Source organism: Pan troglodytes, chromosome 14, assembly GCF_028858775.2.
Source record: "Pan troglodytes isolate AG18354 chromosome 14, NHGRI_mPanTro3-v2.0_pri, whole genome shotgun sequence".
Taxonomy (NCBI): Eukaryota; Metazoa; Chordata; class Mammalia; order Primates; family Hominidae; genus Pan; species Pan troglodytes.
In genome coordinates this window covers 18,521,163-18,544,110 of record NC_072412.2, presented here as the reverse complement: position 1 = coordinate 18,544,110, position 22,948 = coordinate 18,521,163, and the positions used below count along the sequence as shown (strand labels likewise).

General features: G+C 37.6%; 1 protein-coding gene and 1 pseudogene across 4 annotated transcripts in view; both read left to right on the top strand.

Moving 5' to 3' along the window:
• The window catches only part of LOC467214 (uncharacterized), an 82,587-nt gene that overhangs the window by 22,923 nt on the left and 36,716 nt on the right, over positions 1-22,948 (top strand). For 3 of the 4 annotated variants that reach the window (XM_063792401.1, XM_054664828.2, XM_063792400.1), the window contains exons 8-11: positions 536-702; positions 5,037-5,207; positions 7,346-7,379; positions 12,301-12,441. In XM_063792401.1, the coding sequence (XP_063648471.1) occupies positions 536-702; positions 5,037-5,207; positions 7,346-7,379; positions 12,301-12,441 (513 nt within the window). The remainder of the gene's footprint in view (positions 1-535; positions 703-5,036; positions 5,208-7,345; positions 7,380-12,300; positions 12,442-22,948) is intronic. The other variant, XM_054664829.2, reaches the window with a different exon arrangement.
• On the top strand, positions 16,598-17,662 carry LOC104001767 (large ribosomal subunit protein uL3m-like; annotated as a pseudogene).

Sequence of the window (22,948 nt, the reverse complement as noted above, 5' to 3'; positions counted from 1 at the left end):
AGGAGCCAAAAGAAAAAAGAATTATAAAAGGTGGTGGGAAACAGAATAGCTTAGTGAAGAAAGGGGAAAGATTCCTTTCTCTTCCTGAAGCCCCAAATGTCACATCCTCTAAATCTGGCTGTTTGATGTAAAATCCAGGAGGAAAAGGCAGAAGATGACACATTTTGTGTCTTCGTCTTTTTATTTCTGTTTCTTCCCAGTTAAATGGGTGAAAATTCATATGAGGTAGCAAAGAATGGATGGAAATAAAAGGACAAAATTTAGAAGAGCCCTTTTGAAATTTTGGAAAATCCTGTCGCATTCACTCACACAGAAATGAAGCTAACTTTATACAAATGTCAGTGATAAAATTATGCTACTTATATCTTATAATTCTACATATAATCCTATATATAATGATAACATAAGTACAAAATATTTTAATGACTAAAATTGTGAAAGTTAAACTGTGAAGCGATAAAATCAATGAAAACAGAACAATTTTTCAATGAATAAAATGATAACAAGTATCCTATCTATGAAACTTTCACTAAAGGCAGAGCGAGAAAGGAAGACACATGCAAGGAATGAAACAGAAGCATCAAGAAACCTACATGATGTCTCCACGGATGACCGTATTGATAATGGGTTAATTCAACAAGGAGAGAATGGAAAAACTGATGGTCAGCAAATTCCTAGGACAGAGCAGGAAAAGTGTGATAGGTAAGCCTACAGCAATATTTAACAGTAGATCATTTCTACTGTACTATAAAAGTAATCCAAATTTGGGCAAATATTCATGATTGACAAATTTTACACTTTTACAAGGGATATTCAGCCTTGCCTGTTGACCATAAAAATGCAGAAAAAAAGAGGTACCATTTTTTCAATTGTATCAATATTTTATTAAAAAATGATAACCAGTGTTGACAAATGTGAGGAAAAAGGGATTCTCATACGCTGTGGGTAAATGAAATTGGTAAATTCTTCTTGAATGGTAATTTAGTAGTGTGTCAAAATTTCAAATATGTCATTCCTTTCACCTGACACCTTCAGTGCTGGGACTAGATCCTACAGGAAGCCAAGACTTGTGTGAATACATACACGTTAAGGACTTCATATTATATAATTTACAAAAATTTAGTTTCTATAATAAGATTGTTTCCTTCATTGATCCCCTTTTATTCCTGTTGTGGAACTCAGTATTTTAATATGAGTCATTACTCTGTATATTTGATGAGGATAAAATATCCTAGAGTTGAATGGCTTTTATCAAGCACAAAATACTGCCCATGAAACTTTTAGTCTTTCTGTGATATTTATTTATGAATATGAGCAAAATGATGATCAGCTTCCATAATCTAGAAATGTTCAGGTAGTCTTTTTAGTTCTGTAATTTTATAAACTTATAATACCTTGGTTTTGTATTTTTTAAATGCCATATGTATTTAATTTAAAAGATCTTCAAAGTGTTAGACTGTATACTCATATAAGATTCGAAAAATGCAGCTAAACCACAAGAAAATTAGATGGTTCATGATCATGCCACTTAGGTATGATGACCTTGAGAGAACTGCCTTACTCAAGGGGCTCACATTTCCTTTCCATTCACTCTAAAAGTCACTCCAGTAATTTGCCCTCCCATCACTCCTCCAAAATTGTTTTTCTCAAGGTTACCACTGATTTTCACTTTAATAAATCCAGCCTTAATTTCTGAGACCTCGTTTTACTCAACCTATCGGCAACGCCTGACTCAACAGAGAACTCTCTAACTCTCTGCTCCTCAGCACTTCCCTCTCTTGGTTTTCAGGATCTCGCTCCCTCACCTGGCTTCTCCTGCCTTTCTAGTCCATCCATCACAGTCTGTTTGGCTTGCTTCTCCTCATCCCCTACCTTTCACACATTGACATGTCCCACCACTCAGTCCTCAGTCTTCTTTCTCATGACTGTTACTACCCTGTGTATTGAGAATGATGTCCAAATGTGTATCTCCAGCCCAGGTCTCTCTCCTTAATTTCAGACGTGAATATCAAACTGCTTCCTTTACGCCTCTCTTTGGTCACCTATTGAGTATTGCAAACTTGTCAGGTCCAAAATCGGGCTTCTGATGCTCTTCTTCGTACCTTCCCCACAGGTAGTCTTTCCTACTTGGGTACATGGCAACTCATCCAGTTGCTCTGCCAATAAGCCTTGGTGTCACCCTTGATTCATCTCCCTCTCTCTTTCTCTGTCTCTGATACCTGACATCTAATCTGTCAGCACATCTTATGAAGCCTATCTTCAAAATATATCCAAAAGCCAGTCTTCCTTCCATCTTCCATGTTCAAGCCACTACCATGTTCTGTCTCGATGAGTGTAACAGACTAGATCCTACAGGAAGCCAGTTGATCTTGTTTCTTTTTCTTAGTTCTCTGTTTATTTATTCTTAGCCCAGAGGACCTGTTAAAACATGTTATATATGGCACTCCTCTGCTCAAAACCTAATTGCCTCTCATTTCTCTCAGAATATATGCCAATGTTCTAGTATCTAAAAGGCAATGTGTGACCTGACCTGTTAGCTCTCCAACTTAAACATCTATTTTTCTATTCCTTTTGCTCCGTTCCAACCATACTGAACTTCTCGCTGTTCCTGAAGCACTCCAGACTTACCTCTGTACTTGGCAGTTCACTCTATCTGGGATGGTTTTCCCTCAGATATCCTCCTGGCTTGCCCCTCCCATTCCTTCAGGTCTTTGCCTAACAGCCACATTCTCAGCAAGACCCTTTCTGGTCATTCTACTATTTCCACCAGCCCTCCTCCCCAACCCATAAACCTTTCATTTCCTGCTTTAGTTTTTCTCCTCTAGGATACTATATATTTTGCCTATCGATTATATTTGTTATCGTGTGTTTACTTCACTCTTGAGTGGGATTCCTATTTATTGCTGTACCCTCAGTGCCTAGAAAAGTGCCTAGCAGATAGTATGTATCAACTTAATAAGTATTTATTAAATGAGTGAATGGAGTTTACCCTGGGTATATTGATTTAGACATTAAATGGATTCTTACTTAAAAACCAATTTGATATGGGTTCATTTTGACAATTTTATCTGGAAGTTATATGCATATTTTGGATTCTGTTGGCTCTTTCCATCTAGGGAGAAAAGCCCAATATTGTGGTTATTCACAAATTATTCTTTTTCTGGTAATTATGATAGTTTTAACTACGGTACTGTGGATCAAAGGAATTGCAAACTTCATTTGTATTTTATTAAGCAAAATAAAATATAGGGGTGGTAGATGTAATTGAGTTGAAAACATTTTCCTAAAGCGTTAGAAGCCTTCAGTGATTGAAAAAAAAGAGGCAAGGTTGGAATTCATTTCCACCTATAGTAGGAGAGATGTGCTGGTCAAGCACAGTCTCTTCTGATGGAGCAGCTGCTGATCTTACATAGGGTTTTGGGAAGAGTGGAGTTGAAGAATTGGCTGAGTTTTAAAGGAATAAATGGGTTGATATCATCTGGAGCAGCATGGTTATCAGAGTGAGATTGTTGTGGATTGGTTGGCATTTCCAGGCTCACTGATTGGAGTGAGTTTGTCTCTGATTGTTTCTCTATCAAAAGCAAGCAGCTGACATTGATTGGTTGGTGGATGAGGCCAGTGGTCATTGACTGAGTAGATTTAAAACTGGTTCTGGGTAGCCACTTGTTGCCATGGCTACCAGTCAGTCCTTTCCTAAGTGGAAGGTGACTTTAACCAGATGCTTTCTGCTCATTAAAACTTTACAGAAAAGCCTCTTTGTTTTTTTTTTTTTTTTGCTTCTTTCTATTTTACACTTTCTCTTCAGGTTCCTAAGAATCACCTAGATGCCATGTACCCAGTCTTTGTGCTCACATCCTGATCTCTAAGTAGGATGATTTTCATGTACTTTTTTCCTCATGTGCTTCCCTTATATTTTACTGCTTCTGTAAAGCCTTCTTTGTGCTCAGAAATAACTTTTCATTTATCAGCTCTTACATGTTGCATTGTATTATAATTGTGTATTTACCTGTCTTTTGAGGCAGAGAATATACATTTCCTTGTATTTTGTTGGTACTTCATAACAGGTTTTTGTATTAGTAAATGAATTGAGATGGAAAAGAGTTGCAGTTTTATAAAAATTGGGTTTATTATTTTTTGTCTGTAGAATTATTAGAAAACATTATCCTTTTTGATATGAACAGACACTTCTCAAAAGAAGACATTTATGCAGCCAAAAAAACACATGAAAAAATGCTCATCATCACTGGCCATCAGAGAAATGCAAATCAAAACCACAATGAGATACCATCTCACACCAGTTAGAATGGCGATCATTAAAAAGTCAGGAAACAACAGGTGCTGGAGAGGATGTGGAGAAATAGGAACACTTTTACACTGTTGGTGGGACTGTAAACTAGTTCAACCATTGTGGAAGTCAGTGTGGCAATTCCTCAGGGATCTAGAACTAGAAATACCATTTGACTCAGCCATCCCATTACTAGGCATATACCCAAAGGATTATAAATCATGTTGCTATAAAGACACATGCACACGTATGTTTATTGCAGCACTATTCACAATAGCAAAGACTTGGAACCAACCCAAATGTCCAACAACGATAGACTGGATGAAGAAAATGTGGCACATATACACCATGGAATACTATGCAGCCATAAAAAATGATGAGTTCATGTCCTTTGTAGGGACATGGATGAAACTGGAAACCATCATTCTCAGCAAACTATCGCAAGGACAAAAAACCAAACACCGCATGTTCTCACTCATAGATGGGAATTGAACAATGAGAACACATGGACACAGGAAGGGGAACATCACACACTGGGGACTGTTGTGGGGTCGGGGGAGGGAGGAGGGATAGCATTTGGAGATATACCTAATGCTAAATGATGAGTTAATGGGTGCAGCACACCAACATGGCACATGTGTACATATGTAACAAACCTGCACATTGTGCACATGTACCCTAAAACTTAAAGTATAATAAAATAAAATAAAATAAAAAAGACAACATTATCCTTTTAATGAATTTTTTGAAGTAGTGTCCCTGCCTTGCATATGAAGAAAGTAAAGAAAAATGAACATGAAGAATGGACCACAACAGAATCTGTGACTTCACTAGTATTTAAGAAGGCTGATTTAATAACTCTTGATCTGCTGCAAGTGACTGATGAGAGCAGTTTAACTGAAATAGATGGGGAAGAAAGAAGGTAAAATTGACAAGTTCTTTATTTCTCTGTAAAGGAACGTTAGCAGTGATTACTTTTTCTGAAAATAGAACAGTGAAATATTTCAAAGCTACAGAATACTCAACAGTAGCAATGCTGCTGAAAGATTGATTAAGATAAGGATGAGTGGGTTTGACAAGGAGCAGTTTCAATAAATGGTCACCATGGAACCTTGAGTCTAGTGGATGACAGTAGACATCTCTAGAGAGAACATTGTCTGAGAAAGGCAATAAAGAAATGGGTAATAAGTGAAGAAAAATATGGGATTCAAGGGTATTTTCTTCTTTTATTTTAACATAGAAGTTTTTAGAGTATGTTTGTATTCTTTTGTAATTGATCCGGTAGAGAAGGGCATGCTTATGAGATTTAATTTGGTTTGCATGTCTAAGCGTTAGAAAGCTTGATACAGTGTTATTTAAAGATTTATAGTAAACTAATTCTTTTCCCTCCTGCTATTCATATATAATTTTATGGTAAGAGGTTGTTCCTTCAGAATTGAGTTGGAAATGGAATATTCTAATGAAATTGAACATAAAAATGATGACCGAAAAGTTAAACTATTGTAGATAGATTTTTTAAAGTAATGTAATAATAAATGTACAAACATTAGGTCATACTAAATAGTATTTACATAATTCTTGATGATTGTATATATTACAATGCCTTTGACAGTAGCATCATAAATAGCTATGATTTGGTGAGGTACTCAAAAATATCAGATATGTCAACTCTATAGCTGTTTGGCTTCTGGGGAGAAGAGGATGATTTTGTTTATGTACAATAGAAAAGCAAGCTACTGATGATCTATCAAGGATTATTACTCTTAGATTATACAGTTTTCAAGTATAACAACCCTATTTTCCTGGACCAACTGACACGTATTGTGTGCTCAAGAAGCATTAGTTGGATGCAGGAATAAACGGTTGAATAGATGAATGAATGCCTGTTGATGGATCTTTAGGAAAAATTGAATTATTCGTTCATTGAAAGTAGGTTTCTAAAATTGCCTAGGTATAAGTTCTTAGTATTTTTTTTAATTGCAAGATTCAGAAAATATTACTTATAGTTTTGGCCAGAAATAGAATGAAAGTCTGGATTAATGTGCTATCATATCACTTAAAAACAGCTGAAAATAAATATTGAGTTCATGGCATGTTGTGAAACACATGTTTTAGAGCCAGAATTCCTGGGTTTGAATGCTGGGTCTGCTACCGACCAGCTGTATGGGCTAGGGAAAATTACATGAGTTTTCTGTCCCTGATTTCTTCCTTCATAAAATAGCTGATATGTTACCTACCTCACATAGTTGCCGTGAGAATTAAAGTACATTTTTAGAAGATGTACATTGCTTAGAAGAAAGCATCCAAACTGCTTAGTAAGGCCTGAAAAAGCTAAGTAATATCATTTAAGGGGAGTTTCTCTCATATAAGAACATAAGTAATATTTTCCAAATAGCTTGTTTTCATCAAAAATGACAATAACAAAAAATGGCATATATCTTTTATCAAATAATGCAAGTAACCTGTTTTTCCTTTTGCTGTGGCTGTCAGAAAGCTTACTCTAAATTTAATTTTTGGTTGTATTATTAATTAGTAGTATATTTTCTTTGTCCCTTAATATTGCTTTGTCTGTTTGTAGTTTAATCTCCCTTGTATAAAATAATTGTATTTTCCATTCCCCGTAAAAAAATTACCTGTAGGCTGGGTGCAGTGGCTCACACCTGTAATCCCAGCACTTTGGGAGGCCGAAGCAGGTGGATCACGAGGTCAGGAGTAAAGACCAGCCTGACCAACATGGTGAAACCCCGTCTCTACTACAAATACAAAAATTAGCCAGGTGTGGTGGCGGGCGCCTGTAATCCCAACTATTTGGAAGGCTGAGGCAGGAGAATCGCTTGAACCCAGAGGCGGAGGTTGCAGTGAGCCGAGATCGCACCACTGCACTCCAGCCTGGGTGACAGAGCAAGACTGTGTCTCAAAAGAAGAAAAAAAAATTACCTGTAAACTTTAAGAATAGGAGAAATACAAATACAGAGATTTTATACACAAGACAATATTTTAGATATTCTTTGTATTTTACATATTTGTTGTTTGCCTGATATGAACTGTTTGTTGTTTTAGGCTTACAAAGAAAACATCTAACGAGAAGGACAAGGTATTGTTAAAAAATATGTTATCGTGAATATGATTGTTAAAAAATACATTATAAGAGGTAAAGTGAAAAACAGAGAATCTGTGATTGTAAAGACATTTACTTTGAAAAAGTAATTAGAAACAGCAGCCAGCCACCCCTTGAAGGCACTGCTGCCCAAGGAATCCCCACCTACCCTCCAAAGCATTTCCGCCCCCAGCAGCCCCTCTGGAGTGCTTCTATTCACGGCCCTCCATTGCCCCACCAGAGCCCTATCATCCCTAGCACCCAATGGAGTTCTCTTGCCAGTGGTCTGGGAGCACCTTGGTTCCCCCAGGCCATCCAGTGGTCAACCACAAGAGACCAGAGAACAAAGCCACAGGCCCAGTTGCAACCACCTAGGGTTAGAGCACTCAGCACAGGAGTGTGGAGCTGAGCTTTGGCCCTCTGAACGCATCCAGAAATGAAGCCACTCATCTATACCTACATTGCACCACAGTCAAACCCTCAAACATGAAATTATAAAGCCAAAGGACAGCAGCTTAAAAGGAAGAAAGGATATCAGCCTTCACAGATGAGAAAGAACCAGCACAAGAACTCTGGCAGCTCTAAAAGCCAGTGTCTTCTTACCCCCAAATGATCACACTAGCTCCCTGGCAATGCTGCTTAACCAGATGGAGATGGCTGAAATATTCAAAACAGGATTCAATGTTTGTATGGCAAGGAACTCATCAGGAAATAAGAGAAGGTTGAAACCCAATCCAAGTAAAGCTGTAAAACAATCCAAGTTGAAAGATGACATAACTATTTTAAGAAAGAACCCAACTCCACTTCTGGGAGTAAAAAATTCCCTACAGGAATTTCAAAATACAATTGGAAGCATTAACAGTAGAATAGGCCAAGCTGAGGAAAGAATCTCTGACATTGAAGAGTGCTCCATCAAGGCAAAACATGCGGACAAAAATATAAAACAAAATGTTTAATGATCAAACCTCTGAGAAATATGGGATTGTGTAAAGAGAACAAAACAATGACTCAGTAGCAATCTCGAAAGATTAGAAGAGAGTACACCCAATTTGGAGAACATATTTTAAGATATTGCCCACAAAAATTTCCCCAGTCTCACCAGAGAGGTGAAAACACACATTCAAGAAATTCACAGAACCCCTGTCAGATGTTACACCAGATGACCATCCCCAAGACACATAGTCATTTGGTTCTCCAAGGGCAGCACAGAAGAGAAAATCTTACAGACAGCTAGACTAGAACAGGGGCAGGTTACTGTGAAAGGAACCCCAACAGGCTAAAAGCAGACCTTTCAGCAGAAACTTTACAAGCCGGAAGGGATTGGGGGCCTATTTTGAACATTCTTAAAGAAAAGAAATTCCAACCAAGAATTTCGTGTCCCACTAAAGTAAGCTTTGTAAGCAAGGGAGAAATTAAATCCTTTTCGTTTGAAATACAAACCTCGAATATAAATGGTCTAAATGCTCTACTGAAAAAACACACGGTGGCAAATTGGATAAAGAAGCAAGTCCCAACTGTCTACAAGAGACTCATCTCATAAGTAATAACACCCATTGGCCCAAAGGAAAAGGATGGAGAAAGACCTATTGGTTGAACAGAAAACAAAACAAAGGGCTGGGGTTGCTATTCTTACATAAGATAAAACAGACTTTAAACCAACAACAATCAGAAATGACAAAGAAGGGAATTATATAATTATAAAGGACTCAATCCAACAAGAAGAGTTAACTATCCTAAATAAATACTCTCACCCAACCTGGAGCATGAAGATGTATAAGTTCGTAGAGACGTACAAAGAGATTTAGACAACCACACAATTATAGTGGGAGAGGTCAACCCTGCACAGTGTTAGATCAGACTCGACATGTGGCCAATTGTACCTAATAGACTGCTACAGAAAACTTCACCCAACAAAAATATAATATATTAATACATCCTTCTTATCTGCACATGGCACATACTCTAAGATCAACCACATGCGTGGCCATAAAGCAAGTCTCAGCAGATTCAAAAAAGCAAAATCATACTAACCACACTCTCAGGTGACAGCTCAATGAAAATAGAATTCAATACCAAGAAGATGTATCAAAACCATACAATTACATGGAAGTTAAATAACCTGCTTCTGAATGACTTTTGGATAAAGAGTGAAGACAGAAATAAAAAAATTCTATGAAAATAATGAAAATAGAGACACAACATAGCAGATCTTTGGGACACAGCTAAAGCAATGTAAATAGGAAAGTTTATAGTGCTTACTGTCTACATATGTAGTTAGAAAATTTTGAAATAAAGAACCAATATCGCACCTGAGGAATTAGAAAAACAAGAGCAAACCAACCACAAAGCTACCTGAATAAAAGAAATATCCCAAATCAGAGCTGAATTAAATGAATTTGAGATGCAAAAATCCATATAAAAGATTAACAAAACTGGTAGGTAGTTTTTTGCAAGAATAAACAAGATTAATAGACTGTTAGCTAGGTTGATAAGGAAAAAAAGAGAGAAGATCCAAATAACTGCAATCAGAAATGACAAAGGTGACATAACCGCTGACTCTACAGAAATACAAAAAATCCTCAGAGATTATTGTGTGCACCTCTGTGCACACAAACACGAAAACCACAAAAAAAGGTAAACATTTCTAGAAACATACAGCCTCCCAAAGCTGAACCGGGTAGAAATTGAAACCCTAGACAGACCACGAATGAATTCCAAAACGAAATCAGTAATAAAAAGTTTACCAATGAAAAATAAAGCTGAAGATCAGGTGGATTCATGGCTGAATTCTACCAGATATACAAAGAAAAACTAGTACCACTCCTACTGAAACTATTCCCAAAAATTGAGCAGGAGGGACTCCTCCCAAACTCATTCTATGAAGCCAGTGTCATTCTGATACCAAAAACCTGCCAGGCAGATGACAAAAAAAGAAAACTTTAGGCCAATATTCCTGAATAACATGGATGCAAAGATCCTAAACAAAATATAAGCAAACTGAATCCAGCAACACATCAAAAAGTTAATACACCAGGAATGTGCAGGCTTTATTCCTGGGATGCAAGGTTGATTCAATGGGAAACCAATAAATTTGATTAAACACATAAACAAAATTAAAAGTAAAAACCACATGAGCATCTCAATAGATTCAGAAAAGGCTTTAGATAAAATTCAAGATCTCTTCATGGTAAAAGCCCTCAGCAAAGAACTCATCAAAAGAACACACCTCAAAATAATGAGAACCATCTATGGTAAACCCATGGCCAATATTATATTGAATGGGCAAAAGTTGGGAGCATTCCCCTTGAGAGCTGGAACAAGACAAGGATGCTCACACTTACTACTCCTATACAACATGATACTGGAAGTCCCAGCCAGAACAATGAGACAAGAGAAAGAAATAAAAGGTATTTACATATGAAGAGAGGAGGTCAAACTATCTTTTTTTTTTTTTTTTTTTTTTTGCGGATGATATAAATCTATACCTAGAAAACCCCAAAAAATCTGCTAAAAGTCTCCTAAATCTGATAAATGACCTCAGTAACATTGCAGGGTACAAAATTAGTGTACAAAAATTAATACCATTTTTATACACCAATAAATATCTGAGAGCCAAATCAAGAATACTTGCCATTTACAATAGCCACAGAAAGAATCAAATACCTAGGAATACAGCTAACCAAGGAGGTGAAATCTCTAAAATAAAAATTACAAAATAATACTGAAGGAAATTAGGGATGACACAAACAGATGGAATAATGATCCATGCTCATGGATAGGAAGATTCAATATTGTTAAAAAGCAGTCTATGGATTCAATGCAATTCCTATCAAACTATCAATGTCATGTTTATTTTATTTTATTTTGAAACAGGGTCCCACTCTGTCACCCAGGCTGGAGTGCAATAGTGTGATCTCAGCTCACTGCAACCTCCACCTCCCGGCCCTCAAGCCATCCTCCCACCTCAGCCTGCCAAGTAGCTGGAAATACAGGCGCATGGCACTATGCTAATTTTTACATCTTTTGTGGAGACATGGTTTCACCGTGTTGCCCAGGCTGGTCTCAAACTCCTGAGTTCAAGCGATCCACCTGCCTCAGCCTCCCAAAGTGCTGGGACTACAGACATGAGCCACCATGCTTGGCCCCAACGTCATTTTTCACAAAATAAGAAAAGATTATTCTAAAATTCAAATGGTACCAAAAAGCCTGAATTGTCCAGGCAAACTTAAGTGAACGGAACAAAGCCAGAGACATAACACTACCCAACCTCAAAATCCTTCTGCCAAAAAGACGCTTGCACTCATATGTTAATCACAGCACTATTCACAATAGCACAGACATGGGATCAACCAAGATGCCCATCAACAGTTGTCTGGATAAAGAAAATGTGGTACATAGGCAGCATGGAATACCACATAGCCATAAAAAGAATGAAATCCTGTCCTTTTCAGCCACATGGATTCAGCTGGAGGCCATTATCCTAAGCCTACTAATGCAGGAACAGAAAACCAAATGCCACACGTTCTCATTTATAACTGGGAGCTCAACATTGAATACAGATGGACACAAAGATGGGATCAAGACACGCAGGGGAGAGGGAAAGCGGGGATGGTGTCATGGGTTGCAAGACTAATCGTCAGATACTGTTCTCACTAACTGGGTGATGGGATTATTCTTACACCAAGTCTCAGTGATGTGCAATTTATCCACTAACAAGCCAGCACATGATGCCCCCTGAACCTAAAACAAAAGTTGAGCAAAGTAGTAGTTATTGATAAGGGTATCCTTTAATCAAAAATCAGTTCTTGTACCTACATTTTTGATCATATCAAAAGATGGGTGATTACCACTTATTTACATTTAGTACATGCTCTAATTATTTGTGGAAATTTTTGATATGTTGTTATTTATTTCATAGGTCAGAAACCAAATCCATTCTGTGGATGGCTTTGATGACTTAACTTGGTCATCTGAAATAGCCTCAGAGTTTTTGAGCTGCCTTACTCTAATTACAAAAAGTTTATATTGCTCATTGAAGAACTTGGCGTGGATTGTAAAGGTAGGACCATTACCATTACATAAATAGAAGGTCTTTTTATGTATCCTGTATTAATGTGTGCACACTTTGCTTAGCACTGCTCTATAGAGTGCTTAGGTGTTATAGTGATGTTCATCTCAGAAGGATGTCTTATGTCAAAATAGAGTAAGAATGATTGTATATTATGCACTCTCAGCCCAAGAGCTGTGATAATTCCACTGTACTTCATGTGAAGGACTCTGCTTCTCTCCTGTGCCTTTCCTCAAGGTCAGGTTACCATTGTCCACTACCTAGAATACTGCAATAACTTCTGAACTGTTTTCCTTATTATCCCACCTTCCTAAATCATGGTCTATTAGGCAACCATAATTATATATTTTTTAAAATTCAGATCTGATCATGCTGTCCTTTTGCTTGAAAGGACTTTTTGCTTGAAACCTAGCTATTACTCTCATTGCTATAAGGTTAAAGATCTCAGTTTTCCAGCTGTCTGCAGCATCATTTCATACTCTTCTTTCTGTTTGTGTCCCAGCCACTGTCTTAGATGTGTGGCCCTGCTATCAGTAGCTTTAGTGATATATAGTTGATATTTGATAAAGGGCACATGTATATGATGTAGAATTTGGTAAGTTTTGACATACGTACACACTTGTGAAATCATCACCGTAATGGAGATAGTTAACATATCCATCACCTGCTAAAGTCTCCTGATACCTCTGCATATCCTCTTATTAAGAAACTGCTAAATTGTTTTTCAAAGTATTTGTACCATTATCCATTCCCATCAGCAGTAAACAAGAGCTCCACTTGCTCTATATTGTCACATACACTATGGACTTCTGGGTATTAAAAAAATTTTTTTTGCCTTTCTGATGGATGTGTATTGTGCATACTATTATGGTTTTAATGCACGTTACCTTAATGACTACTAATGTTGAGTATCATTTCATGTGCTTATTTGCCATCTGTATCTTTGGAGAACTGTCTTTTCAAATCCATTGCCATTTAAAATATCATGCTGGTATTTGCAATGACCTGGATGAGACTGGAGACTATTATTCTAAGTGAAGTAACTCAGGAATGGAAAACCAAGCATCATATGTTCTCACAGAGATGTGGGAGCTAAGCTATGAGGGCACAAAGGCATAAGAATGACACAATGGACTTTAGGGGCTTGTGGGGAAGAGTGGGAGGAGGGCAAGGGATAAAAGACAACATACATGGTGCAGCGTATACTGCTCAGGTAATGGGTGCACCAGGATCTCACAAATGACCACTAAAGAACATACTCATGTAAACAAATACCACATGTACTCCAATAACTTTTGGGAAAATTTTTAAAGATTAAAATAAATAAATAAATAATGCTGTTGTTTTCTTATTTGTTGAGTTTTAAGAGTTCTTTATGTATTCTGGATTCTATTCCTTTATTGGCTATGATTTTTGCAAGAATTTTTTTCCCAGTTTGTGGCTTCATTTTTCATTCTCTTAATATTTTTTAAAGAGAGGTTTTAAAAATTATTGTTATTATACTTTAAGTTTTAGGGTACATGTGCACAATGTGCAGGTTTGTTACATATGTATACATGTGCTATGTTGGTGCGCTGCACCCATTAACTCGTCATTTAGCATTAGGTATATCTCCTAATGCTATCCCTCCCCCCTCCCCCCACCCCACAACAGTCCCCAGTGTGTGATGTTCCCCTTCCTGTGTCCACGTGTTCTCATTGTTCAATTCCCACCTATGAGTGAGAACATGCGATGTTTGGTTTTCTGTCCTTGCGATAGTTTGCTGAGAATGATGGTTTCCAGTTTCATCCATGTCCCTACAAAGGACATGAACTCATCATTTTTTATGGCTGCATAGTATTCCATGGTGTATATGTGCCACATTTTCTTCATCCAGTCTATCGTTGTTGGACATTTGGGTTGGTTCCAAGTTTTTGCTATTGTGAATAGTACCACGATAAACATACGTGTGCATGTGTCTTTATAGCAGCATGATTTATAATCCTTTGGGTATATACCCAGTAATGGGATGGCTGGGTCAAATGGTATTTCTAGTTCTAGATCCCTGAGGAATCGCCACACTGACTTCCACAATGGTTGAACTAGTTTACAGTCCCACCAACAGTGTAAAAGTGTTCCTATTTCTCCACATCCTCTCCAGCACCTGCTGTTTCCTGACTTTTTAATGATCACCATTCTAACTGGTGTGAGATGGTATCTCATTGTGGTTTTGATTTGCATTTCTCTGATGGCCAGTGATGATGAGCATTTTTTCATGTGCTTTTTGGCTGCATAAATGTCTTCTTTTGAGAAGTGTCTGTTCATATCCTTTGCCCACTTTTTGATGGGGTTGTTTGTTTTTTTCTTGTAAATTTGTTGGAGTTCATTGTAGATCCTGGATATTAGCCCTTTGTCAGATGAGTCGATTGCAAAAGTTTTCTCCCATTCTGTAGGTTGCCTGTTCACTCTGATGGTAGTTTCTTTTGTTTTTAATTTTGAAGAAGTTCAATTGACCTGTTTGTTCAATAATGGCTTTTGCTTTTTGTGTACTATTTTTTAGTAGATTGGATAAGATTTTCTCCATAGATCAAAGGTTGTCAAGCCTTTTCTTTCTCGAAGTATGCTCTTATTAAAGACAGTAAATATTCTAAGATTTGCGGCAAAACAGATACTGTTGCAGCTAATCAACTCCTCCACTGTTAGTATGAGAGCAGCCATAGACAATACGTAAATTAATGAACATAGCTGTGCTCCAGTAAAACTTGATTTATGAAAACAAGAAGGTGTCCCACAGGTTGAAGTTTACTCACCCCTATTATGTGATCATGGTTGTAAATATAGTTTCATCTCTTTCTTCCATTTTATTTCTTTTTCTTGCCTGAATGCACTGGCTAGAATCTTCAATGCACTGAATAAAAGTAGTGAAAGCAGACATCCCTGTGTTGTTCCTGATCTTATGGGAAAAGCATTCTGTTTCTCATCATGACACATGTTAGCTGTAGGTTTATCCTAGATGTTCTTTATCATGCTAAGGAAGTTCTCTTGTATTCTTAGTTTTCTGAGAGGTTTTTTTGGTCTTAATCGGTAATAAATGTTCAATTTTATCAAATGTCTCTATGTACTGAGAGGATCATATAGTTCTTGTTAGTTTGTTAATGTGATGAGTAACAGTGAATTTTGAATGTGAAACCAACCCTGCATTTCTGAGATAAACCACATTAGCTTATGATTTATTATCCTTTTAATATATCATTGGATTCAATTTGTTAAAAGTTTTGTTTAGAATTTTTTAAAGATCAGTTTTAGAGCAGTTTCGGGTTCACTTCAAAATTGAAAGGAAGATACAGAGAGATTTCCCATATGCACCCCCCACTACATGCATAGCCTCCCCATTATCGATATCCCTCACCAGTTAGATACAGTTGCAATGATGGATGAACCTACATGGACACATCATAATCACCCCAAGTCCATAGTCCACATTAGGGTTCACTTTTGGTGGTGTACATTTTCTGGGTTTGAACAAAGGTATAATGACATGTATCCATCATTATAGTATCACACAAAGTGTTTCCACTTCCCTAAAAATGCTCTGTGTTCTGCCTATTTGTCCTTTCCTACCCTCCTCAAGTCTTTGGCAACCACTGATCTTTCTATTACATCCATAGTCTTGCCTTTTCCAGAATGTCATATAGTTGGAACCACACAGTAAGTAGACTTTTCAAATTGGCTTCTTTTACTTGGTGATGTGCATTGAGGGCTCCTTTATGTCTTTTCATGGCTTAATAGCTCATTTTTTTAACCCCTGAATATTTCATTGTGTGGCTGTACCACAGTTTATTCATTCACCTACGGAGGATATCTTGGTTGCTTATAAAATTGGTTGAAGGAAGGGCATCGGCTGGCGGCCATTGCAGTGACTTCCTCATGGCTGCTGCGTCCGCGTGGTGGTGGCGTGGGGACGCCCTGAAAGCAGAGCAGCTGGGCACCCGGCAGTCATGAGTTGAGTCTTCCCGGGCTAATCCATCCCGGGTTGGAGGCTGCTGATGCAGGTCGGCGCCCAGGTGCTGGGTCAAGTCGGGGATGGCCTGGGTGCTGCCCTGGGCCCGGGGAACAGAACACACATCTGGCTTTTTGTTAGAAGTCTTCATGGAAAGAGTGGTACGTGGTGGGATGAGCATCTTTCTGAAGAAAATGTCCCATTCATTAAGCAGTTGGTCTCTGATGAAGATAAAACCCAATTAGCAAGTAAACTGTGTCCTCTGAAAGATGAACCATGGCCTATGCATCCTTGGGAACCAGGTTCCTTTAGAGTTGGCCTTGAAGCTGGGGATGATGCCTTTATGGACCAAGGATGGTCAAAAGCATGTAGTCACATTACTTCAGGTACAAGACTGTCATGTCCTAAAATATACTTCAAAGGAAAGCCGTAATGGAAAAACGGCAGCCCTGTCTGTAGGAGGCAAACTGTATCACGTTTTCATAAAGCTACACCTGTATTGGAATTTTACCGAGAACTTGGATTGCCGTCAAAACAGACAATTATAATCTTTAATGTAACAGATAATGCTGCAATTAAACCAGGCACTCTTCTTTATGCTGCTCACTTTTGTCCAGGACAGTATGTGGATGTCACAGCCAAAACTATTGGTAAAGGTTTTCAAGGTGTCATGAAAAGATGGGGATTTAAAGGCCAGCCTGCTACACATGGTCAAACGAAAACCCACAGGAGACCTGGAGATATTTCAACTGGTGACATTGGCAGAGTCTGGCCTGGAACTAAAATGCCTGGAAAAATGGGAAACATATATAGAACAGTATATGGACTGAAAATGTGGAGAATAAACACAAAGCACAACATAATCTATGTAAACGGCTCTGTACCTGGACATAAAAATTGCTTAGTAAGGGTCAGAGATTCTAAACTGCCTGCATATAAGGATCTCGGTAAAAATCTACCATTCCCTACGTATTTTCCTGATGGAGATGAAGAGGAACTACCGGAAGATTTGTATGATGAAAACGTGTGTCAGCCTAGTGTGCCTTCTATTATGTTTGCCTAACACGTTTGGATGTGGCAGAACCTTACATATTCTGTGAGCTTTGATGAGCCAGAGTAATATAATAATCACCAGAAATCATACTCTCCTTTCTTAGTCACAACAAAATCACACATGTCATCTTTGTCAAGGGTGTAAATATATCATTCATACCCCCATTAAATTTTGTTAGAAAAATTACCACATTAAACATGCAAGTTAAGTAGATTGGATTTGCTGAAATTGGTGTTTGGTGTATTAGCAAAATATTCATAATTTGTGGACTTGATTCTTTTTTACTACATATTTCCTAAGATACCTTAAGATGTCTATAAATTTAACTTTGATACAAGTTTTGTCAATCTTTGTGAAATAGTGGTTGTGGAACAGTAGAAAACCATATGGGGACTATGGTGCAACCTGTTTCGGTAAAGAAACTATTTGCTAAAATGGAAAAAGTACATAAATTTTTATTTAAATTACAGAAACATGTATGTTAAAGGCTGGACAAAGGAAAGAATCAAATCATAAATTATGGGTCCTGTTTACATTTTTGTTGGGAGAGGTGATTTCTTTTTAGTTTTATCACTCAATAATAAGATCAGTATGAATTTTTTATTTTTTTATTTTTTTTTTGAGACAGGGTTTTGCTCTGTTGCCCAGGCTGGTGTGTAGTGCAGTGGTGCAATCTTGGCTCACTGGAGCCAAGACCTTCTGAGCTCAAGTGATCCTTCCACCTCAGCCTCCCATGTATCTGGGACTATAGGTGCCCACCACCATGCCTGGCTATTATTTGTATTTTTTGTAAAAATGGCATCCTACTATGCTGCCCAGGCTGGCCTTGAACTTCTGAGTTCAAGCTTTTTACCCTCCGTGGCCTCCCAAAGTGTTAGGATTACAGGTGTGAGCCACTGCACCCAGCCTACCTTTCAAAAAGGATTTATAATGATTTAAGATTGTATGTTCAACAAACTTTTATTAATCATGTATTAATCAAAATGCTAATGGTTTCTGGGTTTCTTTTTAATTGCATGAAATTAGCATGTATTTACTAATGGCAGGTTCATGACAAATAAGTTTAACCATGTGTATAAGCAGACCTCAGCTTAAATACTTGATTTCCTCTGAACCAGATTGTTAATTCACATCACCCAATAGGTTTGTTAGTCATAGTGTTAGATCTCCATGTGATATACTATCCTGGTTGTATCACATTTTTCACTTTAAATCCAAAGGTAGCCACTTTTTTAAAGTTTTTATTTATACTTTATCTTATTCCATTAAAAATTTATGGCAATTGATAGGAAATCCACTCAATAAAATAGAAAAATAAGAGAAAAATATTTAGAATAATATAAATTAGAATAGGTGGTATTTTGGGGGAGGGAATAGTGTCAATGTCGTATAGATGAGCAGTCTACGCTCTGTAGAGTTGTTATATTCAGATAGTTCGGTTTTGAGCTGCCTGGGCGCTAAAGTAAAACATATAGCATTATTTGTTACATACTGTTCATTATTCATGAGTTTGGATAGTGATAATAATAGACTATCATAGTCTTTAACTGGAGTAGATTACATTTAAAACCACCACACCATATTTGGTTAAAAAAATAACTTATCAAACTAGAAATTTGTTAACTTGTTCAAAGTTATCTCTAGCAATCATCATATACAAGGGTAAAATGCTAGAAGAATTCTTTTCAGGGATCAAACAAGGATACCCTCTACAACTTCTATTCAATAGTATTCTTGGGTGTCCTAGCCAGTGCAGTAAGACAAGTAAAAGTAATGAGATAAATTGGAAAGTAAGAGCAAATCTCATTATTTGTAAGAAATATTTACCTAGAAGATGAAAGGTAGACAACTGACAAGTTATCAGAACCAATAGAGTTGAAAAAGGTAACAGTACAAGATTAATATACAAACATATAGCAATATTTTATGGGAAAAACGGATACTATTTATAATAGCAATTAAAAATTACCTAGAAAAAGCCTAACAAGAAATATGCTAGTGTCTTATGTCCTTTTTTGAAAGATAGATAAGAAAACTTGAATAATGGAGAAGAATATCATGGCCATGAATGGGAAGATTATGTTGTAAAGAATTCATTTCAGTCCTGTTTTAAAACTTTCAACAGGACTTAGAGCTAGTCAAACTGATTCTAAAATCATGTGAAAGTGTAAATTCAAGAACAGCCACTACTTAAAATGGTACACATTAGTTAGATATGCCCCCATACTATGCTTAGGAACTTATACAGACATACCTTAGAGATATTGTGGGTTTGGTTTCAGACCACGGCAATAAAGCAAATATCACAATAAAGCAAATCACAAAATTTTTAGTTTCCTGATGCATATATAAGTTATCCTATAGTCTATAATGTGTTTCAATAGCATTGTATCTTTAAAATATACATACCTTAATTTTAAAATATTGTCAGAAAATGCCAAAGATCTTCTGAGCCCTTAGCATGTTGTAATCTTTTTAGTGGTAGAGGGTCTTGCCTCAAAGTTGATGGCTGCTGAGTGATCAGGGTGGTAGTTTCTGGAAGGTTGGGTGGCTGTGGCAGTTTCTTGGCATAATGCAATGGACTTTGCCACTTGATTGACTCTTTCTTTCCAAAAGATTTCCCTGTAGCATGGAGTGCTGCTTGATAGCATTTTGCCCACAGTAGAACTTCTTTCAAAGTTTGAGTCAATCCTCTCATACCCTGCTGCTGCTTTACAACTAAATTTATGGAATTTTCTAAATCCTTTTTTGTCATTTCGACAGTGTTCACAGCATCTTCACCATAAGTAGATCCCATCTCAAGAAACCACTTTCTTTACTCATCCATAAGTACCTCCTTTTCTCTTCAAGTTTTAGCATGAGATTGCAGCAATTCAGTCACATCTTCAGGCTCCACTTCTGCAGTATATTCCTCCACTGGAAGCTTGAACCCCTCAGAGCCACTCGTGAGAGTTGGAATCAACTTCCAAACACCTGTTAATGTTGATATTTTTACTTTCTCCCATGAATCATGAATGTTCTTACTGGCATCTAAAATGGTGAATCCTTTCCTGAAGGATTATGGCAACTTTATATATAAAGGACTATGGCAACTGTAACCGTACAAAACATATTTCTTAAATGATTAGAGTTTGAAAGTCACAATTACACATTTATGCATGGACTACAGAATAGATGTGTTAGGCATGGAAACAACATTATTCTTGTACATCTTCATCAGAGCTCTTGGCTAACTTAGGTGCATTGTCAGTGAGCTCTAATCTTGTGAGACAAATGGACAATTATTTCTGGGAGAATATAAAATCTTTTTCCTGCATTATTTGTGAAAAAGGAATCAGTATATGAAGGTAGCCAGTTGCCAAGACATAAGATGTTTTCATGAAGACAGGGAACCTTCTGCACTTAAAGAGCCTGCCCCAAACTTACTGTCACTGTAGTCGGTGGTCTGTGGATCTGTTTTTGAGTTTTAAAATAACATTTCTGATCACCTTCTGGGATTACAAGTATGATTCCTGTCTTCTAGAATCAGGGAACAAAACTTTAACTCTCACCCCCTAACCCCAACTAGTCCCACTACCAGCAGCTTCTACAGGTACCTATCCTTTGAAGAGGATTCGGGCTCCATTCTGGCAAACTAAGTGGCCCAGACGAACTGTGCCCGTCTTTCCAGTTGTGGAATACCTAAACCAGTCTGCCTAGTCCAACACTACAAAATGTGATTTCCCAAGAACCTTAGGGTTACTATTTCTGGCTACGCACAAGCATTTTGCCTCAGCAGCTGTCCTCAAATGTTCAGCTCTGAAATGGAAATCTGCCTACTATAGATAGGGAGTACATGGTCCCAGGACTCCCCTGCTCTACTCTCTGGATCCCAGGCAGTACTAGAAGCCTGCTCTTGAGCAGTGCTGACCACTGGACGGATATGGTGGCAATTCAGTTCTCAGCAGTGGAGCCATCTTGGGCCTGAGTTGAGCTTGAGTTTGATTTACTCTTTTAGATTTTGTCTTGAAATGGAGAACCTTTTTGTAATTAAACTTCATTCAAATTAGACATTTGTTCCAGCATACTTGGTACTAGCTATTAGGAATAAAATATGGACATACTGAACCTTGTATAATTCTGTAAGCCTTAGAGAGGCCAACAGATTAAGGGATACTTTAAGAGTTACACTACTGGTCATCCTTCCTCTCCAAGACCTTTATCCTACCTGCTAGGGTAGCCGAAGCTGAAATGCAAATGTTAATTAGTCCTATTTCCACAGCGTCCCCTGGCATGGGTAAACTGGATGATGCCAGCTGTCACAAACATTAATCTATAAATCAAAGTATTTATTACAGCAAGTATAAGGATATACTTTACAAGAGTATGAAGCATTTCAGAGTCAGTAGTGCTTTTGCAGTCTTTAATGGTGAGGTACCAATCTGCTTTTCAGCTTTTCACAAGGGGTGGAATATAAGGATGAGCTTTACAGCTAATTTCTAAAGGTAAATTTGCAGATGGGACCTGACCATGTTTCAGCACATATGGAGAAATGCGTATAGAACTATGGCCTGTTTTTCTAGTGTAATGAGTATTAGAACACAGTCACACACACAGAAGCTGAATTCGTACGTAGGGTTCCTCATATGCAGAATGAATCCCATTAGTCTGTAAGATTACTTGCTTTACATCTAGTAGCTTATTTTGTTTTACTAATCAAAAGAACCCCTCTTTGAGAAAGAATGTGTCGGCGTGAAGTCTCTCCTGATTCCAGCAAAATTGAACCTACGCCCTAAATCATTGCCCAGAGAGAGACTGTTGGCTGTGTCACAGTGAAAACCCATGATGGGAGGAAAGAGCAGCATTCGGATTGCTGACTCTGAACCTGTTATTTGGACCTCTGGAATGAATACCTTTAAATGTTGGTGTTATTCCTCATTTTTGTCAGAGTAGAAACACAGTGTGGGCTTTCTGTGGCATTGAGTCTTGCAAAATTGTCTTCTAGCCTGGAGTGTGATGTGCTTCTACTAGCTACATTATTTGTTTTTCTATGGCTGTTTCCTTTCCCTTGGTAGGATGTGTGTGATTCTAAAAATGCCTTTTACTGCCTGTTTTGCCTGAAGGTCACCACCTGGGAGGTTTTCCCCACTTTTGCAGAAACTGTGGCAAGAAGAATGTTATGTTTCTATTATGGTACTTATCATGATACTGTTTATCATGCTTTTATAGTTTTATAGTGGAGCACTTTTGCGATAATGTAGGGCATGTTGCTCATAACTGTTTTACTGAACTGCTGAACCAAGAGAGTGAAGACAGGCAGACAGAAGCAAGTCACTATGCTATGAGGCCACCTTGGGCAAACATCTTCAATAGCTTTATAATCATGTGTTACTTCATGGCTACCTGTTTTCTATATGGGAAGAAGTTCTTCACATGAGAGTTTATTTTGCTAGTGATAGATAAAGTTTCTACTCTCTTCAGGGACA